Source organism: Aotus nancymaae, unplaced genomic scaffold, assembly GCF_030222135.1.
Source record: "Aotus nancymaae isolate 86718 unplaced genomic scaffold, 86718_ANA_hifiasm-v0.15.2.pri h1tg000076l, whole genome shotgun sequence".
Lineage (NCBI taxonomy): Eukaryota > Metazoa > Chordata > Mammalia > Primates > Aotidae > Aotus > Aotus nancymaae.
In genome coordinates, this window is record NW_026988491.1 from 5,519,649 (window position 1) to 5,544,137 (window position 24,489).

The 24,489-nt window shown below is 47.7% G+C and overlaps 2 protein-coding genes across 6 annotated transcripts; one reads left to right on the plus strand and one right to left on the minus strand.

Annotated features, from left to right (window-relative positions):
- Positions 1 to 1,753: 1,753 nt before the first annotated feature.
- Positions 1,754 to 18,297, minus strand: DUSP18 (dual specificity phosphatase 18). Of its 5 annotated transcripts, none has more exons than XM_012471372.2 (3): positions 17,863 to 18,297; positions 13,440 to 14,103; positions 1,754 to 2,052 (listed from the first exon to the last, which is right to left on the minus strand). In XM_012471372.2, the coding sequence occupies exon 2, from the start codon at positions 14,037 to 14,039 to the stop codon at positions 13,473 to 13,475; it is 567 nt and encodes a 188-aa protein (XP_012326795.1). In that variant the 5' UTR covers positions 14,040 to 14,103; positions 17,863 to 18,297; the 3' UTR covers positions 1,754 to 2,052; positions 13,440 to 13,472. The 5 variants fall into 5 exon arrangements, with proteins under 5 accessions (XP_012326795.1, XP_012326794.1, XP_012326792.1 ...); XM_012471371.3 differs by lacking the exon at positions 1,754 to 2,052 and adding an exon at positions 3,667 to 4,545; XM_012471369.2 differs by lacking the exon at positions 1,754 to 2,052 and adding an exon at positions 3,667 to 4,560.
- A 26-nt stretch (positions 18,298 to 18,323) lies between these two features.
- CUNH5orf52 (chromosome unknown C5orf52 homolog) lies at positions 18,324 to 22,635 on the plus strand. Its single transcript, XM_021665686.2, is given in 5 exon segments — positions 18,324 to 18,560; positions 18,562 to 18,628; positions 18,631 to 18,664; positions 22,513 to 22,577; positions 22,580 to 22,635. Coding segments are annotated over 5 exon segments (459 nt in total).
- The last annotated feature ends 1,854 nt before the right edge of the window (positions 22,636 to 24,489 follow it).

Below are 24,489 nucleotides of genomic sequence, written 5' to 3' on the forward strand. Positions count from 1 at the left end.
ATTAACTCAAGGATGTCAGGTCCTCCACCACTGCCTAAATAACTTTCTGGAAGTAGCACAAAATACTTCGCTGAGGGCCACTTAATGGAGGACCATGAGAAGTTTTGAGCCACTATCTTAAATAAACATTTCTTTTCTTTTTTTTTTTTCTTGAGACAGAGTCTTGCTCTGTCGCTCAGGCTAGAGTGTACTTGGCTCACTGCAACTTCGGCCTCTGGGGTTCAAGCGATTTTTCTGCCTCAGCCTCCTGAGTAGCTGGATTACAGGCCTATGATACCACCTCACCTGACTAATTTTTGTATTTTTCTTTTCTTTTTTTTTTTTTGTAGAGATGAAGTTTCACTATGTTGCCCAGGCTGGTCTTGAACTCCTGCCCTCAAGTGATCCACCCACCTTGGCCTCCCAAAGTGCTGGAATTACAGGCATGAGCCAACTGCCCCTGGCCAAAATAAACATTTCTTGATAAGTAGACCTTCAATTTAGTCTGGACACTATGTAGAGAAAAAATTGGAGGGGCCCAAGACAGGAAGCGGGAGACTAGGGAAGACCTGCTGTTGTGGTGTAGGTAGCTATATGACAGTGGGGACAGCGCTGAGGCAGAGTGGCATCAGTTGTATTGATTTAGAATAACAAGCTGGGCGCGGTGGTGCGTGCCTGTAGTCCCAGCTACTCGGGAGGCTGAGGTGGAAGGATCGCTTGAGCCCAGGAGTTCTGGGCTGTAGTGTGCTATGCTGATCAGGTGTCCGCACTAAATTCGGCATCAATATGGTGACCTCCCGGGAGTGGGGGACCACCAGGTTGCCTAAGGAGGGGTGAACTGGCCCAGGTAGAAAATGGAGCAGGTCAAAACTCCTGTGCTGATCAGTAGTGAAATTGCGCCTATTGAATAGCCACCACACTCCAGCCTGGGCAACATAGCGAGACTCCATCTCTTAAAAAAAAATAGAATAACGATTTTTTGCCATGCATGTTGGCTCACGCCTGTAATCCTTGCACTTTGGGAGGCCAAGGCAGGCAGATCACCTGAGGTCGGGAATTCGACCAGCCTGACCAACATGGAGAAACCCAGTCTCTACTAAAAATACAGAATGAGCTGGGTGTGGTGGTGCACGCCTGTAATCCCAGCTACTTGGGAGGCCAAGGCAGGAGAATAGCTTGAATCCGGGAGGCGGAGGTTGCAGTGAGCCAAGATCATGCCACTGCACTCCAGCCTGGGCAACAAGAGCGAGACTCTGTCTCAAAAAAAAAAAATAATAATGATTTTATGGCTTAGAGCAACAAATATGTAGTAGCTCACAGTTTCAGTGGATCAGGAATTTGGGAGTGGCTTAGTGGGTTGCTTCTGGTTGAGTTTCTCATGAAGTTGTAGTCAAGATGTTGGCGTGAGCTTCAGTCATCTGGAAGCTTGTTGGGCTAGAGGATTTGTCTTTTTCTTTTTCTTTTTTTTTTTTTAAAGACAGGGTTTCACCATGTTGGTCAGGCTGGTCTTGAACTCCTGACCTCAGGTGATCCGCCTGCCTTGGCCTGCCAAGGCCAAAGTTTTTTTTTTTTTTTTTTTTTTGAGACAGTCTCACTCTGTTGCCAGGCTGAAGTGCAGTGGCACGATCTCGGCTCACTGCAACCTCCGATGGGCTGGAGAATTTGTGACGCCCAATGGGTTCACCTTGCCCACTGCCTAGACAGAGCCGATTTATCAAGACAGGGGAATTGCAATTGAGAAAGAGTAATTCACATGGAGCCTGTTGTGCAGGAGACCAGAGTTTTATTATTACTGAAATCATTCTCTCCGACCATTCAGGGAGTGGAGCGATTTATTTATTTATTTAAAATTTTATACCCTGTTGTGATGTACTCAAGGGAGTGGAGTTTTTAAGGACAACTTGGCGAGTTGGAGGAAGCCAGGGAGCCAGGCGTGCTGATAGTCCAGGGATGAAATTACAGGAAATTGAAGCTGTCTTCTCGTGCCCAGTCAGTTCCTGGGTGGAGGCCACAAGATCAGATGAGCCAGTTTATCAATCTGGGTGGTACCAGCTGATCCATCAAGTTCAGGGTCTGCAAAATATCGCAAGCACTGATCTTAGGAGCAGTTTAGGGAGGGTCAGAATATTGCAGCCTCCATTTATCTACATGACTCCTAAACCATAATTTCTAATCTTGTGGTTAAGGTTAGTCCTACAAAGGCTATATAGTCCCCAGGCAAGAAGGAGGTCTGCTTTGAGAAAGGGCTGTTATCATCTTCATTTTAATCTATAGACTGTTTCTCTGAGCATTAGTTCAGCCTATGCCCAGGAATGAACAAAGACAGTTTAGAGGTTAGAAGCAAGATGGAGTCGATTAAGTTAGATCTCTTTCACTGTCTCAGTCACACTTTTGCAAAGGCAGTTTCAGATTTACATTCAAAATGGGGCATTTACGTGGCTGTTGTCAGGAGACTCAGTTCCTTGCCATGTGGGCTTCTCCACAGGCCCTCTTGAGTGTCCTCAACACCTGGTTGTTGGTGTCCCCCAGAGTGAGTGAGTGATTCAAGAGAGCAAGAAACCACAAAGTCCTTTTTTTTAAGACACAGTCTCTCTCTCTCACCCAGGCTGGAGTGCAATGGCGCGATCTTGGCTCACTGCAACCTCTGCCTCCTGGGTTCAAGCCATTCTCCCGCCTCAGCCTCCTGAGTAGCTGGGATTACAGGCACCCACCATCATGTCTGGCTATTTTTTTTTTTTTTTTTTGTATTTTTGTAAAGGCAGGGTTTCACCCACGTTGGCCAGGCTGGTCTCAAACTCCTGACCTCAGGTGATCCGCCTGCCTCAGCCTCCCAAAGTTCTGGGATTACAGGAATGAGTTTGTGCCTGGCCACGAACTCCTTTTAAATCTAATCTCAAAGGTTACACTCTGTCGTTTCTCCAGTATCTTACTGGTTACTAGTTTATTTAGCATGGGCCCTTCCCACACTGACTACACAAGGGCAGGATTACCAGGAAGATGGGATCATTGAGGACATCTCTGAGGCTAGCTACCACATCAGTGAGCCTTTGAGGATTTGGGGACATAGCCCAGAGCCAGCCCTATGAGGAATTAGCCTGGGAGCATTCTGTTCTGGGTGGAGTCTTGTCAGCCACACCTCTGCATCCTCCCTAACTAAGCACTGCACAGTCCTGGCCTACAACAGGAATTTACTAAATGTTTGCTCAGTGAGGGTTGGTGGCTGCTTCTGTGCTTCCCACCACTGACAGGACAAAGCCTGGACTCCCTGGCCTGGTATTTGAGGCCCTGGATGTTCTGATGTTTCCAAGCCTACCCCACTGCCCTGAACCGTTCGGCTATTGGGGGCCACCCCTGTTCTCTATGCCTGCTGAAGTCTTTCAGTGTCTAGGTCTCCTGCTGCCCTATCTGACTGCCACAACCCTCACGTGCCCCCTTCCTCCTTTTTTTTTTTGATACAGAGTCTGGCTCTGTTACCCAGGCTGGAGTATAATGGCATGATCTCAGGTCACTACAACCTCTGCCTCCTAGGTTCAAACGATTCTCCTGCCTCAGCCTCCTGAGTAGCTGGGACGACAGGTGCACACCACCACACCTGGCTAATTTGTATTTTTAGTAGAGACTGGATTTCACTACATTGGCCAGGCTGGTCTCGAACTTCTGACCTCAAGTAATCTGCCTGCTTCGGCTTCCCAAAGTGCTTGGGATACAGGCATGACTCACCATGCCTGGCCACCTTCCTCCTTCTCTAAGCACTGCCAGCATCCCAGCTGCACCTGCTGCCTAGCCTGGGAATTTCTGTTTGTAAGTTTAGACATTGTTTGGAGGGGAACCCTTGTTACACTGGAGCCCAATATCAATCAAGCCAAAGCAGAGTTCCTTATTTTTATTTTTATTCTATTTTTATTTATTTTTTGAGGAATAAACAGTCTTTTTTGGGCTCACAACAGAGGAGTCCATGGGTCTTAAGGACCTCTGTGTATTTGTCTATTTTCTTCTCCATGTTCTTCTTGGCCAGTTTCCATAGCCTAGTGAGCAGTTTCTTATTCCGGTAGTGGATCTTGGCCTCCTCCTTCCTCTTCTCCTCCAGGGTGGTTGTCACCGTCTGGTACTTCCAGCCAACCTTGTGAGCCAGGTGCCCCAGGCAGGAAAACTTTCTTGTAGCTTCAGACGCACGACTTTGAGGGCAAGAGGAACCACCATCCGCTTTTTTTCTGTCATAGTAGGGTGGAATGCCGTCAAACAACTTGAGGCCGTACAGAGAAATCTGGCCTCCTTGGTCTTGCGGGAGAAGCGTGTCTCACGGTTCGCCGGAAGATGTGGCTGAGGGCCCGGAAGCGGTGGGAGCCCGGAAGTGGTAGGTGCCTCAGGAAAGGTAGCTGCTCATCCGCTTGCGGAGGAAGGCGAGGTAATTCAACTTGTTTCTATAGACATTGCCAGAAATGTTGATGCCCCCGCTGCACACGACCACCACTGGCCTCCTTAGCCACTATGGCCGTCAGGAAGCTCAGGAGATGGCTTCGACCATCGCACACCAGGACCTGCTTCTCCGCCATCTTCGGCATCCGCCTGGAAAGGAGTTCCCTGTTTTTAAATGAAATAGGGAAGAGCATGGGACCCCTTCACCCCTGAGGTACCTCTGCCAGATTTCCCTGGAACTCTGTTTGAAAAACCACAGATCTAGTTCAATCCTCATTGTCTATAATGAGGAAACTGAAGCCCAAAGAATAGAAAGAACCAAGACGACCTCATGCAGAAGGAGCAGCAGGATTAGGACTTCACCCTCCTAATTAGTAGGGTTCTGCTATTTCCTGCTACCTACTCTGCTGTGAAGAACAGAGCCAAGGTGTGAAGTTACAGGGGCTTTGCAGTGTCTGGCCCAGGACTGTAGGGACCCTTTGCCACAAGAAGCCAGCAGCCAGGTATGGTGGCTCACACCTGTAATCCTTGCACTTTGGGAGGCTGAGGAGGGTGGATGGCTTGATCCCAAGAATTCCAGACCCCTTGACAACATGGCAAAACTCTATCTCTACGAAAAAAAAAATGAATTAGCCAAGTGTGGTGATGAACCCCTATAGTCCCAGCTACTTGGGAGGCTGAGGTGGGACGCTGTAGTGGGCCGTAATTGCAACCACTGCACTCCAGTCTGGGTTACTGAGATCCTATCTCAAAAAAAAGGAAAAAAAGCCAGCCTGGCATTACCCAGCTCAGTCAACAAAACATCCTTTTTTTTTTTGGAAAAGTAATTACAAATATTTTGCCAAGGGCACATCTAGCATGTCTCCCAGAAATGGGCCTGCCTACTATCCCTTCTGTACCCAGGAACTAGCTAGAAGGAGCCTGAAGGAAATCTGGTTTCAGCATGAACATTATGATGGATTTCACAGTGCCACAGTTGGGAACCCATAGTCAATTTTTCTTTCTGTAACTAGAGGTCTGTGGGGTGCATTCTTATGCCCGGGTGGCATTATGATTCCCATTTTACAGAGTAGGCAAAATTTCAGAAAAAATTCCAGGGTCTGCCTGAAGTCAAAGCCAAGCAGTGGAAGAGTCAGTATGAGAATCCACACCTCTCAACATTCATCCCAAGCTCCTTCTTAGGTGATATTGAGCTGCAATCCAGAGGTGGAAGCTAATGGATTCTTAGGACTTCTTTTTTTCTTATTTTTATTTACTTATTGAGGTACCACTGCACTGCATCCTGGGCAACAGGGTCTCACTCTGTTGCCAAGGACACACTGCAGTGGTACCATCATAGCTCAACCTCCTTGGGCTTAAGCCATCCTCACACCTCAGCCTCCCAAGTAGCTGGGACAACAGGTGTGCACCACCATACTGGGCTACTTTTTTTTCTTCAATTTTTTTTGTAGAAAAGGAGTCTCACTGTGTTGCACAAGCTGGTCTCAAATTCTCAGGCTCAAGTGATTCTCCTGCCTCAGCCACCCAAAGTAATGGAATTACAGGCATAAGCCACTGCACTTGGCCTCTAAGGGCATTTGGATTTAACATCCCAGGATAGGAAAGCAGGGCTGTGTGCTTCAAGGTCAAGAGCTTCCTGCCCCTGGGATTTGTAATAAGATCACCATCTCACCAGAGGTCATTCTGAGAAATCCTCAGGGCCAACAGCATGTCCCTGTTTATCTGACAGGGCATTATAAACTTCACAGAAACTTCTCAAACCAAATTTAATTGACTTTGGACAGAAAGTAGTTCCTCACTTTTGGAGTGTGAAAGTTAAAGGTTCATGAAATCAAACAGAGGCCTAGAATCCCTGTTCCAAGCCCGGCTGTTAGGCTATGGGACCATTTCATTCTCCCCTATTATAGGACTGCATTCAAACCTCAACATGACCTTCTTCCTAGGTTGCCTGAGTAAAAGGCCACTCTACTCTTGAGTCCAAAAGAACAGAGTAAACTATTTGGGAAAAGGATGTGGACCCTCTCAAAAGCCCTCAACCTTAACCTCTCCCATTAGGATATGAAATCCTGGTCCCATCATGTCCAATTATGAATATTTAAAAAGAGGCTTAAAAAGGAGGAATGGCTGGGGCCAGTGGCTCATGCCTGTAATCCCAGCACATTGGGAGGCTGAGGAGGAAAGATCACTTGAGCCCATGAGTTTGAGACCAGCCAGGCCAACATAGCGAAACCCTATCTCTATTTTGTATAAAAATATAAAAAGTAATTAAAACTTTAAAAAGAAGGAATGAAAATTATGTTTTCTCAACTATGAAAAAAATATTCGGGAGGAAGGAAATATATCACATTAAGATGTTGACTTGGTTAGGAGGATGGGGATACTGTGGCTAGACCATATTTTCCTTTTTCTTTTTTTTTTTTTGAGATGGAGTTTCACTCTGTTGACTAGGCTGGAGTACAATGGCATGATCTCGACTCACTGCAACCTCCGCCTCCTGGGTTCAAGTGATTCTCCTGCCTCACAGCCTCCCGAGTAGCTGATTACAGGCATGTGTAATTTTGTATTTTTAGTAGAGACGGGTTTCTCCATGTTGGTCAGGCTGGTCTTGAACTCCCAACCTCAGGTGATTCGCCTGCCTTGGCCTCCCAAAGTGTTGGGATTACAGGCATGAGCCACCCCGCCTGGCTTGTTTTTCTTTTTCTATGAATGAGATGGCTCACACCTGTAATTCCAACACTTTGGGAAGCCAAGGTGGGTGGATCACCTGAGGTCAGGAGTTGAGATCAGCCTGGCCAACATGGTGAAACCCCATCTCTACTAAAAGTACAAAAAAAAAAAAAAAAGATTAGTTGGGCGTGGTGGCAGGTGCCTGTAATCCCAGCTACTCAGGAAGCTGAGGCAGAAGAATTGCTTGAACTCGAGAGGTGGAGGTTGCAATGAGCCGAGATCACACCATTGCACTCCAGCCTGAGTGACAGAAGGATACTCTGTCTCAAAAAAAAAAAAAAAAAAAAAAAAAAAAAAATTCTGGCTTCGTGTGGTGGGTCACACCTATAATTCCAGCACTTTGGGAAGCCAAGGCAGGTGGATTACTTGAGCCCAGGAATTTGAGACCAGCCTGGGCAACATGGTGAGACCCTGTCTCTACAAAAATTTTTAAAAGATTAAAAAAGTAATAATTAGTGGAGCATGGTGGTGAGTGCCCCTAAGCTCTAGCTACTCAAGAGGCTGCGGTGGGAGGATCACTAGAGCCTGGGAGGTTGAGGCTGCAGTGAGTGGTGATCACACCACAGTATCTAGCCTGGGCAACAGAGTGAGACCATCTCAAAAAAAATTTTTTTTAATTAAAAAAAAAAATCTCTTGGGGTTCTAGTTCTAAGTAAGATAGGTAAGCATAGTGTGTCTCTCCCATTGGCTGCAACTAAAAGCCCTGGACAGAATGCATCCGAGAACTCTTAAAAAAAGAAATATTAACAAGGCTGGGTGTGGTTGCTCATGCCTGTAATCCCAGGATTTGGGAGGCTGAGGAGGGAGGATCATTTGAGGCCAGGGATTTGAGACCAGCCTTGGCAACATAGTGAGACTCTGTCTCTAGAAAAATTAATTTTTTTTTTTTTTTTGGTAGCAGTAGCAGTGGCGGCCAGAAAAGCACATAAAACTCTGACAGAGCGGAATTCTTTTATCTGGCCAAAGCATCTGCAATCCGAAAAGTATAAGAGGGGAATCTCTGTTGCCTTTTTTTCTCTCTTCATCCTGTCACTTGGCCCAAGAGTACACCCCACCATGGAAGGTACGTAACAGAGCAGGGAGTCCCAATTTCCAGCTAAAGGACCAGGGAAATGAGGGGTCTTGAAAGCTGGAGAGTGTAGGGGAGAATGTGGACAGGAGAGAGCTTGTGAAATAGATCCCATAAAGTTGCACATGAATTTGTAGGCTTACATGCATGGATCTGACCCTAAACAGTATTCCAATGACTTTGGGAACTGAACTATTAGGCAGAACACTCAGGTTTCAGACTGGTCACTGGGTGGCATAAGCTTAGGACTGTTCTGATTTACATGGCAAAGGCTTAAAACTGAACTGATATTCGAACTACAATAGCCCACAGATCAGAACTGAACCTAAGAGGGTCAACCGCCTCCTAAAACAAAAACCCAACATTTTCTGTGGGATTTAAACAAGACATTCAAAATGTCTGGGATACAATCAAAATTACAAAGAACCAGGAAAGTCTGTACCCTGAGATGTCCCAGATGTTGGAATTATCAGAAAATACCTTTTTTTTTTTGAGATGGAATTTCACTCTTGTTGCTCAGGCTGGAGTGCAATAGCACAATCTTCACTCACTGCAACCTCCACTTCCCAGGTTCAAGCGATTCTTCAGCCTCAGCCTCCTGGGTAGCTGTGATTACAGGTGCCCACCACCATGTCCAGCTGATTTTTTGTATTATAAGTAGAGACGCAGTTTCACCATGTTGGCCAGGCTGGTCTGAAACACCTGATCTCAGATGATCTGCCTGCCTCGGCCTCCCAAAGTACTGGGATTACAGGTGTGAGCCACCATGTCTGGCTCAGAAAAAGACTTTAAAAATGGAAGATGGAAAGTTTTAACAGAGAAATAGAGGACAAAGAAAACAATCCAACAGAAATTTTATTTATTATTATTTTTTAAATAAGAATTTTTTTTTTTAATGTTTATTTTGAGATGGAGTTTTGCTCTTGTCACCCAGGCTGTAGTACAGTGGCACAACCTCTACCTCCTGGGTTCAAGCAATTCTTCTGCCTCAGCCTCTGGAGTAGCTGGGACTATAAGCATGTGCCACCACACCCAGCTAACTTCTGTATGTTTAGTAGAATAGAGACAGGATTTCTCCATGTTGGCCAGGCTGGTCTTGAACTCCTGACCTCAGGTGATCTACCCGCCTCAGCCTCCCAAAGTGCTGTGATTACAGGCTAAATAAGAATTTTAGAACTAAGAAAATATAAGAATCAAGATTTGGAAATGATGTTTCTGACCTATTCCCTGGAAAATGTGAATGTTACTTTATATGACAAAGGAGACTGCAGATGTAACTGATTTTAAAATTGGGATTATTCTGGACTATTAGGTGGGCTCATTCTAATCACATGAGGCTTTTTTTTTTCTTTTTTTTTTTTACGGAGTTTCGCTCTTGTTACCCAGGCTGGAGTGCAATGGCGTGATCTCGGCTCACCGCAACCTCCGCCTCCTGGGTTCAGGCAATCCTCCTGCCTCAGCCTCCTGAGTAGCTGGGATTACAGGCACGCGCCACCATGCCCAGCTAATTTTTTGTATTTTTTTAGTAGAAACGGGGTTTCACCATGTTGACCAGGATGGTCTCGATCTCTTGACCTCGTGATCCACCCGCCTTGGCCTCCCAAAGTGTTGGGATTATAGGCGTGAGCCACCGCACCCAGCCCACATGAGGCTTTTTAAAGCAGAGTGATTCTCTCTGGCTAGACTTAGATGTAGCAGAAGGAAAAGTTAGAGGTATTTAAAGTGTAAGAAGAATTCAACCTGCTATTTCTGGAGGGGGACACATAGAAAGCACCAGAATGTGGGCAGCTTCTATGGAGCAAAGGCTGGCCGCCAGCTGACAGCTAAGAAAACAGGGTCCTCTACCCTGCAACTGCAATGAACTGAATTCAGCCAAGAACCAAAATGAACATGGAAGCAGACTATTCCTCAGAGCCGCCAGGGAAAAAAACACATTTGGTTTTGGCCTTATAAAACGTGATTTTGACCTTGTGAGACTCTAAGCAAAGGACCTAGTCAAGTCCAATCAGACTCCTGACCTACAGAAATTGTGAGAAAATATATGGATGTTGTTTTGAGCCACAAAGTTTGTGGTAATTTTTTTTTTCCCCAGATCTTCTGCAATTTTAAGCATAGAATTTGTGGTAATTTATTACAGCACCAAGACTAAACTAATACATTACCCAACATGAGCAGCAGAGAGAAAAAGAACATTTTTTTGGGTTTTTTGAGACAGGGTCTCACTTTGTCACCCAGGCTGAAGTGCAGTGGTGTGATCTCGGCTCACTGCAGCCTTGACCTCCTGGGCTCAGGTGATACTCTCACTTCAGCCCCAACAAATAGCTGGGACTATAGGTGCGTGCCATCACACCCAGCTAGAGAATTTTTTTTTTTTTTAATGAAGACTCAGGATTTCACAGATAATGTCAAAAGGTCTAATGTTCATGTTATCAAAGACACGGAAGTACAGGACAGTATGGTGCAGAAAACAGTATTTGAAGAAATCATAGCTGAGAACTTCCCAGATTTTTGAAAGACAATCAGCAGGCTCTGTGAACTCTGATAAGAATAATCCAAAGAAATCCATGCCCATATACATCATAATCAAACTGATGGGAACCAAAGACAAGGAGAAAATCTTTAAAAGCAGCTGGGGAAAAAATGAGGCATTACCTATTGGGAAACAACAGTTAGAATGCCTGTGGATTTCTGAGTAGAAACCATGGGGGACAGAAGGCATAGAACCTACTGTTTTTTTTTTTGTTTTTTGTTTTTTTTTGAGATGGAGTCTTGCTTTGTTGCCCAGGCTGGAGCGCAGTGTTGTGATCTTGGCTCTCCTGGGTTCAAGCAATTCTCCTGTCTCAGCCTCTAAGCTCAGTAGCTTGGATATCAGGTGTCCACCACCATGCGCTGCTAACTTTTGTATTTTTAGCAGAGATGAGGCTTTTGCCTTGTTGGCCAGCCTGGTCTCAAATACCTGAACTCAAGTGATCCGGCCACCTCGGCCTCCCAAAGTGCTGGGATTACCGGCAAGAGCCACCACACCCGGCCTCAATTGTATTTCTATATACTAACAATGAGCAATTGGAAAAAAACATCTACAGCAGCCCCCTCAAGTGAAATATATGAGATCCACCCATGGATCTCAAATCCAAAAATCTGAAATGCTCAAAATCCAAAATTTTTTGAGAGCTGAAATGACTCTCAAAGGAAATACTCATTTAAGCATTTTGGATTTCGGAGTTGGGACGCTCAAATAATATTTGCTTCAGGTAAAACAAATACTAATCTGAAAAAAATCCAAAATATTTCTGGTCCCAAGCATTTCTTCTTTATTTTTTGAGATGGAGTCCCACTCTTGTCGCCCGGGCTGGAGCACAATGGCACAGTCTTGGCTTACTATATCCTCCGCCTCCTAGGTTCAAGCGATTCTCCTGCCTGAGTAGCTGGGATTACAGGCACCCAGCTGTAAAAGAAAAAGCACTTGGCTTCCACTGGAATCTGGAGCCACAGTTTGGTGTCAAACAGAGCAGCCATGCTTTTGTTTGTTTCAAATGCTGTTTGCTGAAAACCTCTGGATCAGAAGAGCTGGTCTTGAGCCAGGTCCTCAGCACCGAGGGGATGTGAACAATCCTGAATTCCAGTGCCTGCTGATGGCGTCCACTTGTTTGTTAGTCCCTTTGACACTGCCCCATTATGGATCCCAGCAGTCAGCTGGGGTGCAGGTTTTCATAGTGGTTCTAAACAAGGCTGGAATCACTGTTTAGAAGTGATTGGGGGAAGCTGGGATCGTGCTTCTTGCTTCAGGACCCTTTGGTTGCACGTGGATTAAACAAGATGGACGCTCCCAAAAGGCTCTAAGTCTAGGCCTTCTCTGAGGTAGGGTCTGAAAGGACTTAAACCTTTTTTTTAACACACAGGGTAACTTTTTGGAAGAGTACTTTATAAACAATAAAGGGCTGTGCACAGATAGAAGAAATGCCATTGTGAGGATGAGGGTGCCAACCAGGGGCCAGCAGGGTGAAACAGTCTGTCATTCATCATGAGAGCTGCCGTTTGAGCTAAGCGCATACCACGTGCCAGGCACTATGCCAATAAATTGTTGAATCTTCACAACCACTCTGTGAGAAAAGGGCAGTCATTGGACAGATGAGGCCAGTGATGCTCCCAGGGCTCCAGGTCACATGAAGAGGAGGTTTCAGGGCTGCGCCTTGGTCTGAAGCTCCAGCCTTCCAAGCCGAGGCCTGTGAGAGAAACCCGGAGGCCTGATATCAGGCCTGTTTTTCTAATGTGCCCTGGAGAAGGGGACTAACACCACCTTTCATCAAAGGTTGGTGAGGGATGGCCAAGGGCTCTTTGAAACCTAGCCATGTACAATAGCACTCACAAAAAACTTTTTTTAAAAAAATTTTTATAAAGTGGTACTTGGGTGCAGGGGCTCACGCCTATAATCCCAACACTTTTGGGAGGCTGAGGTGGAGGATTGAGGCCAGGAGTTTGACACCAGTCTGGGCAATATAGTAAAACTTCATCTCTTAAAAAAAAAAAAATTGAGGTGGGCATGGTGGCACATCTATAGTCCCAGCCGCTCAGGAGGCTAAGGTGAGAGAATCGCTTGAGCCTGAGAGGCTGTGGCTGCAGCGAGCCGTGATCATGCTACTGCACTCTAACAAGACCGTCTCAAAAAAAGAAAAAATAATTTATACGGTGGAATGCTTTCTTTGAAAACTACTTTATGCATAAGTCCAATCTAGAAAACCAGAATTGGGCCACTTGTAGTGAAGGTGGAAGCAGAAGTGGCCTGGGACCCCCCAGGATTCCTGGATCACTGCCTGAAGGCAATTTATCTAGTAGATTGGCCCTTACTGCGAGAAGTGCAAGAGGACCCATGATGCTTAAGGCTCTGGCTCTGGGTGTGAAAGAATGAGGTGGAATTGTAGCAGATTCATTCTTAGGTCACTCAGTTTTGGGGAGGGCTGCAGGATTCCAGGCCTGTCATGTGCATTGGGTGCTGGCCTCTTTGTTCTGGGTACCATCTGCCTCAATCTATCTACTGGCCAGTGGAGGCCTGTCATTCACAGGGCAGAAAATTTATTTTCACCATCTCAAAATTAGTGAGTTTAATCTTTTAAAAAATGGATTATAAAGTTAAAAGCTACCACAACTATTTTCTTGTGCTCATAAAAGGCATCATCTGTTTTTTTCTGTATCAACAAAAGTAGAACGTTCAAGTTTGGATCTTGGTGTAGGATCAGCAACAGATCTGTACCTCTGACTCCAGTGCTGGGGCTGGTGGGATGGCTCACAGTGGGATCATCAAACGGACGTCCTTCTCATAGATGTCAGGAATCACTCCCATTGGGGAACTGACCATGTGCACAGTGTTCTTGCCAAACAACTGAAACTCATAGTGGATGAGCTGCTCCCAAAAGCCACTGTTGGGTCGGATGATGGGCCGGCATGACTTGGTCCATGTGTGGGCGTCCAGCAGGGACATGGTGTGGTACTTCATGAGGTAGGCTAGGCACAGGGCGGCTGAGCGGCTCACACCGGCTGCACAGTGCAGCAGAGTACGGCCCTGCTTCATCTCCACACTGTGTATGTGGTCAGCAATAGGGTCAAAGAAGTCGCAGAGACGTGAGTTAGGGGCGTCGGCCACAGGTACCTGCATGTACTGGATATCCTCGTATAAGGTGTTCACTACCTCCACTGAGACATTGATGACCATGGTGATCTGGTTGCTAGACAGCATGAGCTTGTTGTTGGCGGCTGCGCCATTGCTGATATACAGGCTTTTGGTTATCTGTGAGAGGCCACTGACTGAGGGCTGCGGGAACTGAACCGGGAAGGCACACAAGGGTGCTGTCATCAAGGCGGTAGGTCAGCAATCAGCGAAGCATAAAGTCTTTCTGCTAGGCTGTGTCCACGGAAAACTGCAGGGAGGGAGAGGATGTTTAGAGGGCAGGTGCCCAGAGGGCCAACTCCAGGGGATCCCTGGGAAGTGGATAGGCCTACAGCATTCCCCAAGGTAGTCCTCTGACCATCTCAGCAGAATTACCCTGCAAACTCATTAAAAGTACAGATACCCAGGTCCCTCTCAAACCCATGGAGTCAGACTCTTGGGGTGAAGAGCATGAATCTGCATTTTCAGCCTGCTTCTCAGGTGGTCTAATGTGCACTGCCCTATAGGACAAAGGGCAAGTCCCCAAGTCTGGCACTTGAGGCCTCCCTTGAGGGGCCCCACAGTTCCAGTTGGGCAGATGATTTGTGTCCCTCAGCTGTGCCCTGGGCTGCCTCTCCATTTAAGCTCACAAAGCCCTCTTCTTGCCCCTCTGAATGGGAACCACTTATACAATCTTCCTCCTCAGTCTTCTGACTTTATGCCCAAATCATAAGGCCCTGGCCAGTGGCATGGAACCAGAGCCCATTGTGCTGGCAGTCACTAAGGGGGTGGTATAAGAGTAGGGAGGGTCCCATTTTCCCCCTCTAAGAACCATCTCTTTGAAGAGACAGGATATGCCCATGTGAAGCTGATGTCAAATACAAAGCCCTAAATTATTAGACATGCTCCTGCATCTTGCCTCTGAAGAGGGCCTGGGAAAGGGAGTGGCCGAATGCTTCCTGGAGGCCAGCATAATGTGCACCACAACAACCCCAGGGGCAAGCACAGAGAGGCAGCAGGGCCTCCAGAAGACCTGCCACACCTGCACCATGCTGCCTGCAGCAGAGCGGTGGAATGCACCCCAGGGACAGGCAGACTTTTGTTGTTGTTGAGAGGGAGTCTTGCTCTGTCACCCGAGCTGGAGAGCAGTGGTGCAATCTCAGCTCACTGCAACCTCCACCTCCTGGGTTCAAGTGGTTCTGCTTCAGCCTCCCGAGTAGCTGGGATTATAGGCACCTACCACCACACCTGGCTAATTTTTGTATTTTAGTAGAGACTAGGTTTCACTATGTAGGTCAAGCTGGTCTCAAACTCCTGACCTCAAATGACCCACCCACCTTGGTCTCCCACAGTGCTGGGATTACAGGCGAGAGCCACCGTGCCCGGCCCCCAGTCTTAAACAAAGCTGCAAAAACCAGGACATCTTTATACGTCCTACTGAAATAGGGGCATTTGGATTTAGATCACACCTTTCAAGGCCAAATGGCAGTCTTCACCAGGCAGGAGAAATGAGGAGCCAAAGTTTTGTTTCTCTGCTTAATTTATTTCAGTGGCTATCCATCGTCAGGATAAGATGGAGCCACGTAGTTTGGCTGTCAAGGCTATTTTTGACCTGGCTCCTGCCTGTCTCTCCAGCCTTTTATTAGGCTTCTGCATGCTCTGAAGGGCCTCAGGTGGACTGAGCCACATACAGTTCTTTAGGGACAGCCTGTCCTCTCCAGTCAGTGGCCTTTGCCTCTGCTGATCTCTCAGCCCCTTTCCTTATGAACCTATCAGATCCTGATCTGGCCCATTCAGCAGAGGACTGCAGAAGTCTGAGCCTTAAGATATCAACTCAAAGGTAACTGTTTTAAGAGAAATCTTAGATCACACCCTCCCTCATGTTTGATCAACTCTCTGCCCCAGGCTTTCTTAGCCCTATGTTCTCTCCTTCCTAACACTTACTCAAGGTGTGGTTTTGCCCTGATCTGATTATTTAATTAATGTCTATTTCCCGAAGAGACTGTGAGCCCTTTAGGGATATGACAGTGTCTATTTCACTCCCCCTCTATCACTGACTAGTGCCAAGCTCTGTGTCCCCACAAGTAGGTACTTGATAAATATTTGCTGAATGAAAAAATGATTCCAAGAGCTATGACTCTGCCTTTGAGAGGTTTTCTGGAAAGAATGAGTTCTTGGCCATGTTTCTCTAGAATTCCAGGAGGAGGCTGGGTGGGAGTGGCGGTGGTTCTGAGGCTACTAAAGAGAAAGACCGAAGGTTGTATAGGCAAATCCTACCTGCCAATGCCCTAGACTCAAATGCATCAGGCTCACCCCAGGAAGGGCAGATCGGGTGGCTTGTTATAGAGGTGATATGAAGGGCAAGGAAAAAGCCTCCTGAACCCAGATGGAAGCCTAAATGCTAAGGAATGTTCTGGATCCTCAGCATCAAAAACTCCAGAGATAAGTGAACTGACTTCCCCCCAAACCAATGCCTAGTGGGTAACAGAAATAGAGGAATGTGCTGTTCATCAGAGCAACTAAAAGTTTGCAGAAGTAACAATACTCTTGCCGGTGAGGGTAGTGATGGGAGGAGAATCTGTCATTTTCATGCTAGTTAAGAAATATCTACAGGCCTGGTGGTTCACATCTGTAATCTCAGCACTTTGGGAGGCTGAGGGGGGCAGATCACCTGAGGTCAGGAGTTCAAGACCAGTCTGACCAATATGGTGAAACCGCATCTCTACTAAAAATACAAAAATTAGCCAGGTGTGGTGGCATGGGCCTGTAGTCCCAGCTACTCAGGAGGCTGAGACATAATTGCTTAAAGCTGGGAGGTGGAGGTTGCAGTGAAACCAGATCGAGCCACTGTAGTACTCCAGCCTGGGTGACAGAGACTCCATCTTGAAAGAAAGAAAGATATATCTATCAGGCACTGTATTAGGTGTTGGAGATACTGAAATGTAGCAACTATACAAGACAGGCATGGCTACTTTTCTCACAGAGCTCAAAGTCTAGTGGGGGAAACAGTAAACAGGCAATTACAGGCAGACAGAGCTTGAAAATAGGTAACAGTGCCTACCTCAAAAAAGGATGTTGTGAAATTCAATGAGATAATCCAGGTAAAGAGTATTATCAGGGCTTGGCACAGTGTAAGCCCTCTAAAAACGATAACTATTTTTTCTTGCTTCTGATAGGGAAGTTAAAATGCAGGGCTCTAGCCGGGCGCGGTGGCTCACGCCTGTAATCCCAGCACTTTGGGAGGCCGAGGCGGGTGGATCACGAGGTCAAGAGATCGAGACCATCCTGGTCAACATGGTGAAACCCCGTCTCTACTAAAAATACAAAAATTAGCTGGGCATGGTGGCGCGTGCCTGTAATCCCAGCTACTCAGGAGGCTGAGGGAGGAGAATTGCCTGAACCCAGGAGGCTGAGGTTGCGGTGAGCCGAAATCGCGCCATTGCACTCCAGCCTGGGTAACAAGAGCGAAACTCTGTCTCAAAAAAAAAAAAAAAAAAAAAAAAAATGCAGGGCTCTGTGGAAGTTAAGTGTAAAGAGATTTCTGATTTCTTCCAGGTCGGAGAGGCTAGGGAATCGCAAAGACCGCCTGAAGAAAACACAAGAGATCTAAAGAACATTTAGCTTGAGGGAGTGGGAGGCGGAGGAAAAAAATAGCAACTCAGTTTCACCACTTTACAGCCTAGGAAGTCTTTGGCTTCCCTCATCTGGTTCAATCCTCAAAGCAACCTAATCAGACCGGCGTCTAGAGTTAATATTTCCGTTTTACATAAGAGGAAGTGAGACACAGCGGGGGAAAGGACTTGTTCAGAGTCAGAAGCCAAGGAAGCCGGTCTTTATGGTCCATTGTGTGGGGAAAAGTGGACAAACACCGCGAGGCGTTGGTGAAATACTAGGTTATAAACATGGAAAGTCCAAGAGTTAACGAGAGCGAGGCACCACTTCTAGGGGTGGGCCAGGTAAGTTTCCTGGGGGAGCTGGCATTGGAATAGGCTTTTTCGGCTGCTCGGTGTTAAGACTCCAGCGGTCTTACCTTTTTCCCTCGGGAGGATGCGCGGGTTCGTTCAGGAAGTAGCTGCTCCGGGAAGCCTCGGGCAGGGTCTTCGGGAGGGAGACCAGTCAGGATCCCAAAGCCTCAATCCCGGCTGGCCTAGCGCTTTGGTTTCCATAGCAGTGGTGTCTTGTCGCAGAAAGGAAATACCTGTGCTGGGTCTTCAGCGAAATCCTGGCCTCGGCTACACGCTCCTGAGCAGCCCCACCCTGGCTCAACTGGTTACCCGCCTTGCCAGCAAGCCAGGGCCACTGCAGTCCCCGTGGCGCAGCAGGGTCAGTTCATCTCACCGCACCCAACTCCATCCAGCCATGCCCATCTCCACGGCAACGCACCAGGTTGCACCAGGGCGGCGGCCTAGGGACTATCTTACCGCTTCCGTAGCCGCCCGCACTCTGTGCGCATGTCCAGCACACCCGCCTCCTTCCCGACCCCGCCCCCTGATGCGTCTCCCCAGCAACGCGCCGAGCTCGGCTCCAGGCTCCGCCCAGGGACTCACTGGGGTCCGCGCGCGTCAAAGGAGCACGACTGCCAACCGGCCTGCGATTTCCAACTGTTTCTCCAACAGGGAAGCCGCTGTGACACAGCCTGCTAGGCCCTCTGTCACAGGGGACCTGGGATCCTCCACGATATACGGGACCGACACCACCTTGGGCTCGGAACACCAGCGCCATAGGCTCGGCAACCGCCGAGTAATCGGGCCGCCGCCGAGTAATCGGCGTAGGGGTTCAGCCGCAGATCTGCTTCCCGCGCCGCGGACCGCGCCGTCGCCTGTGCTCTTCAGGTGTGGCTCGAGTGCCCAGAGCGTTCGTTAGACTTCGGTCCCGCGAGGGAGCCCGAACTCTTTCAGACTCGCGCTTCCTCAGCCGGACTCCGGCCCTTTTTCATGCAGGGAGTCTGGATTTCTCGTAGCCCTGGGCACAGCTCCTTCCCAGTCTAGCTCCTCGGACTCACGTAATCCCAAACTCCCTTACCCCGGACTCCCGGAAGAATTTGACTCCCCATCTCCAGTCCACATTTTTTCAGAATCGGTCCCAGCCCTTCAGTCTCCCAGGCATGACATCGTGTGATCCCAGCCCTGACTCTCCTTAGAGTCTGGCGAGGCCCAGGTCCTCCCAAGTTCGAACCTGTCCCACACACCCCGTCTCAGCCTCTATGTTCCCCAACGGTCCTGGAAAAGCCCCCAGTTCCCTCTGCCTGGCCCCGATCTTCACAAACCCCAATTACCCACGCTCCTTTCCATTCCACAACCACTCTCACTGCATCCTCCAGGTTCCCATCCATGGAGGACTTAAGGTGGAAAGCAACTTGGTTCAAAATGACCATTATTTATTACTTGAAAGGGGGTATTTTCAGTCGTTGCCAACCTCCTCCCCTTCTAGTATTGGTAAATTTGGTGCACCGACTTAGTGGGTGAAGAGTTTTATTTGTCTTTAAATTTTGGGGGGATTTTTTTTTTTAAACAACACCCAGGATTTGGGGGACTTTTGTGTTCGAGCATCTTGATCTCTAAACTAGCCTTTTCCATCACCTAGGCTATGCATAGAGGTCAGAAATATGTAAATGAGAGATTGGGAACTTGGATTGTTCATACTAGTTGGTAAATATGAAAACGTTCACAACACTCCAGTTCCAAATTGGCTGAAAATGAATTAGAAAAACTAGTCCTTCAACATGTTTTATCCTTCTACAGTTGTCTTTTTTCTCCTAATTATAAAAGTAGTGTACACTTGTAGAAAAATAAGACCCGGTATGGTGGCTCATGCCTGTAATCACACCACTTCACTTTGGGAGGCTGAGGGGGTTGGATCACCTGAGCTAAGGGGTTCGAGACCCGCCTGGGCAACAGGGTGAAGTCTCATCTCTACCATCATACCAAAATATATTCAATTGCTTCCATATTGTACATTTTGTTCCTGTATTTTAGAAAGAAAATATGAGCAAATTTTTTTCTTTGGAGACAGAATCTAGCTCTGTCGCCCAGGGTGGAGTGCAGTGGCACAATCTTGGCTCACTGCAACCTCTGCCTCTGGGGTTCCAGCGATTCTCCTGCCTCAGTCTCCTGAGTGGCTGGGACTACAGGTGCTCACTGTAAGGCTGGTTGCCTCGCGGAGACCTCGGACACACCCCCTCCCCTCGCGGGGAGCTCGGACGCACCCCCCTCCCTCGCGGGAGCTCGCGCACACACCCGCTTCCCTCGTGGAGAACTCGGACACACCCCCTTCCCTCGCGGGGAGCTCGGATGCACCCCCTCCCTCGTGGGGAGCTCGGATACATCCCCCTCCCTCGCGGGGAGCTCGGACACACCTCCTTCCCTTGCTGGGAGCTCGGACACACCCCACCCCTGCCCCACCCCATCCCCCGCCCTGGGAGCCGGGGAAAAAAAGCCCCGCCAGGAACTACCTGATACCATTTTGTGCAATCCAGGCCCCACTCCCTGCCTGCCATTTTGTCTTCCTGCTTACCATTTTGTCCTATCTGGGCCCCACTCCCTGCCATTTTGTCCCACTCACCTTGGGCACAACCAATCAAACGCCTCCACTCCCTATAAAACCCCGTGCCTGAGAGAAGTCCATGCGACTTCTCCGGCCCTTACTGTCGGACTGCAGAACCTCACCCGGGAGCCTGAATAAAACCCTTTGCATTGGATTATTTTCGTGCTGGCCTCAGTTTCTTCATCTTACACTCGGTGAGAACAGACCTTACACTCACTACTACCACCCAGCTAATTTTTGTATTTTTAGTAGAGACAGGGTTCACCATGTTGGCTAGGCTGGTCTCAAACTCCAGACCTCAAGTGATCTGTCCACCTTGGCCTCCCAAAGTGCTGGGATTACAGTCCTGAGCCATGCAACTGATCCTGAACAATTATTTTTTAATTTAATTAATTTATTTTTTGAGGCAGAGTTGCGCTCCTGTGCCCAGGATGGAGTGCAGTGGTGAGATCTCAGCTCACTGCAACCTCTACCTCCTGGATTCAAGTGATTGTCTTGGCCTAGCCTCCCGAGTAGCTGAGATTACAGGTATGCACCAGTATGCCCGGCTAATTTTGTATTTTTTTTTTTTTTTGAGACGGAGTTTTGCTCTTGTTTTACCCAGGCTGGAGTGCAATGGCGCGATCTCGGCTCACCGCAACCTCCGTCTCCTGGGTTCAGGCAATTCTGCTTCAGCCTCCTGAGTAGCTGGGATTACAGGTGTGCACCACCATGCCCAGCTAATTTTTTTTTTTTGTATTTTTAGTAGAGACGGGGTTTCATCATGTTGACCAGGATGGTCTTGATCTCTTGACCTCGTGATCCACCCGCCTCGGCCTCCCAAAGTGCTGGGATTACAGGCGTGAGCCACCGCGCCTGGCCTAATTTTGTATTTTTAGTAGAGACAGTGTTTCTCCATGTTGGTCAGGCTAGTCTTGAACTCCCGACCTCAGGTGATCCGCCTGCCTCGGCCTCCCAAAGTGCTGGGATTACTGGTGTGAGCCACCGTGCCCGGCCTTAACAATTCTTTTTAAATGAGTAAAACCATTTAAAGGTATAAAGGTATATGTTTATAAGACTACTTCATGATGTAACCAAATTATCAAAAAGTGAAAACTCAGTGCCTAGAAGTATATCTACTTTTCACCATTTCCTCATTTTGACCAAATTGTTGTATTTTCACTTGGAGTACCTGGCATCATTCTATCCCACCCCACCCCATCTTTCCCCTCTCACCTTTCAGAGTCTCCTAAACCCCTGTCCACCCTACACCTCCCCCACTTTTCTAAACTTTCCCCAGACCGTCTTCCAGAATTCCCCTATTAACCAGCCTAATGTCTTTCCAAACTATTTTCATTTCTCCCTGCTGTGATCTATACTCCAATTCCTCACCTCCCAGATCCCCTTTAGGCATAGGCTCTAGAGCAAGTGCCCCCCAAGCTAGACACCTCTCAAATTTATCCTCCGAACCCTACCCTACAACTTTTATGCCTCTCCTCTAAGACCCCTCTCTCCCATTTCATCCTTAAGGATCATCAAGATGACTGCTTTTGGCCGGGTGGGCACAGTGGCTCTCACGCATGTAATCCCAGCAGTTTTGGAGGCTGAGGCAGGCATATCCCTTGTGGTCAGGAGTTCATAACTAGCCTGGCCAACATGATGAAACCCTGTCTATACTAAAAATAAAAAAAAAAATTAGCTGGTGTGGTGGTGCACACCTGTAATCCCAGCTACTTGGGAGACTGAGGCAGGAGAATCGCTTGAATCGGGAGGTGGAGGTTGCATTGAGCCGAGATTGTGCCCACTGCATTGCAGCCTGGGAGACAGAGTGAAACTGCATCCCAAAAAACAAAATAAGATGATTGCTTCTGAGGATAGTCCTGAGTTCCTAATAACCCTTCTCTTGTGGACTGCACTGGGACTTTACATCCACAGAATGGCTTTTCTTCTGGGTGTCCATGAAACACCCCTTTAGCATACCTTTTCCACAAGAAGAAACTGTGGTTACTTCCTTGCTCCTCTGAAAATTGTGGCAGAGCTGCAGTTGTCCTAAGAGACCTGGGGAAGCCGCAGCTACTACCCCAGGACCCCATCAAATCTGCTCTGGCCCTGGCCTCAGCCATCTGTAACCTGTACCACCTTTCCCTCCCCGCTCCAGCTTAATGAATCCCAGTGAAGCAGCAGTGAAAAAGTTTTTACCCAAGAGCCATTTGTCTCGGGTGGTTTTCGTGACAACCTCATTGCACAACAAATCCAAATCTATGAGATGGAGGTAAAGTAGCCACAAGCTTTTGCATTGGAGGGTGTTAGTGGCTTGACCCAGATTCATTTCATTCTCCCTATATCCTGGGGGATCATAGAGGTGATAGGAAGTCATCAAGGTGCTCTAAGGCAGGCCCCATTTTACAGAGAAGACAATTGATACTCGGGGTTACTGACTTACCCGAGGTGTCACACCTGTTCCTGGGGTAAGGAAGCCAGAGAGAAAGACTCCATGTCTCTTGGGTCTTTTTTTCTGAAAGCATATTATCTAGGGAATCCATTAATGGACTCTTATTTTCTTCCATACAAAGTCTTGGGTTCTAGGCTGGGCGAGGTGGCTCGTGCCTATAATCTCAGCATTTTGGGAGGCTGAGGCAGGAGGATCGCTTGAAGTCAAGAGGTCAAGACCAGCCTGGCCAACGTGGTGAAACCTAATCTCTACCATAAATGCAAAAATTAGCCGGGTGTAGTGGTACATGCCTGTAACCCCAGCTACCAGGGAGGCTGAGTCAGGAGAATCACTTAAACATGGAAGGCAGGGGTTGCAGTGAGCTGAGACTGCACCACTTTACAGGCATATGCCACCATGTCCAGCTAAGTTTGTATTTTTAGTAGAGATGGGGTTTTTCCATGTTGGTCAGGTTGGTCTTGAACTCTTGACCTCAGGCAATCCACCCACCTCAGCTTCCCAAAGTGCTGGGATTATAGGTGTGAGCCACCGTGCCTGGCAACCTAATTATTTTATTTTATTTTATTTATTTTTGAGACGGAATCTTGCTCTGTCACCAGGCTGGAGTGCAGTGGAGCGATCTTGGCTCACTGCAACCTCCGCCTCCTGGGTTCAAGCAATTCTCCTGCCTCAGCCTCCTGAATAGCTGGGATTGCAGGCACCCACCACCATGCCCAGCTAATTTTTGTATTTTCAGTAGAGACAGGGTTTCACCATATTGGCCAGGCCGCTCTCAAACTCCTGATGTCAAGTGATGTGCCCACCTCAGCCTCCTCCCCCAGCCTATATGCAAAACTTTAGTATGTATGCCTATTTATATATTCTGTAGGTTTCATAATAGTCTTAAATGGTCTACAATCTTCCCACACATTTCAGACCACTGACTTTGAGACTTTGAGCTCAGGATGTTTGACCAGCAAGTGATCCACCTATTTTCCTCCCATTATTCCTGAGACCCTGATCAAACAAAAGTATAGAAATTTAAAAAGCAATAACCACTCAACTGCAAGGAGAACTAGAACAAAGACTTTATTCAACAAATATTGATTGAGTTCCTGTCACATGCCAAGTCTTCTTCTAGGCCCTGATGATATAGCAGTGAAAGAAATCTGACAAAAATTCCTGCCATCCTGAAACTTACATTTTATTAACAGAAGACAAACCAAAGAAACCATTTAGAAGGTGAAAATGCTTTAGGGCGGGGTGCAATGGCTCACACTTATAATCCCAGCACTTTGGGAGGCCAAGGCGGGTGGATCACCTGAGGTTAGGAGTTGGAGACCAGCCTGGTCAACATGGTGAAACCCCATTGCTACTAAAAATACAAAAATGAGCCAGGTGTAGTGGTGTGAACCTGTAGTCCTAGCTACTCTGGAGGCTGAGGCAGAAGAATCACTTGAACCTGGGAGGTAGAGGTTGCAGTGAGCCAAGATTGCACCACTGCATTCCAGCCTGGGCAACAGAGCAAGACTCCATTAAAAAAAAAAAAAGTGACAAATGCTTTGGAGAAAACGAAAACAGTACTGAAAGCCTGGAGTGCTGTGTTGAGATGTTTCCATCTTAGATAAGGATGAATCACTGATGGATGAGAAGTTTCAGCAAGAGCTTGGGCCAGATGTGGTGGCTCACACCTGTAATCCCAGC

Coding starts and splice junctions, on each gene's coding strand:
- DUSP18 (XM_012471372.2), bottom strand. CDS start 14,039: ATGACAGCACCCTTGTGTGCCTTCCCGGTTCAGTTCCCGCAGCCCTCA.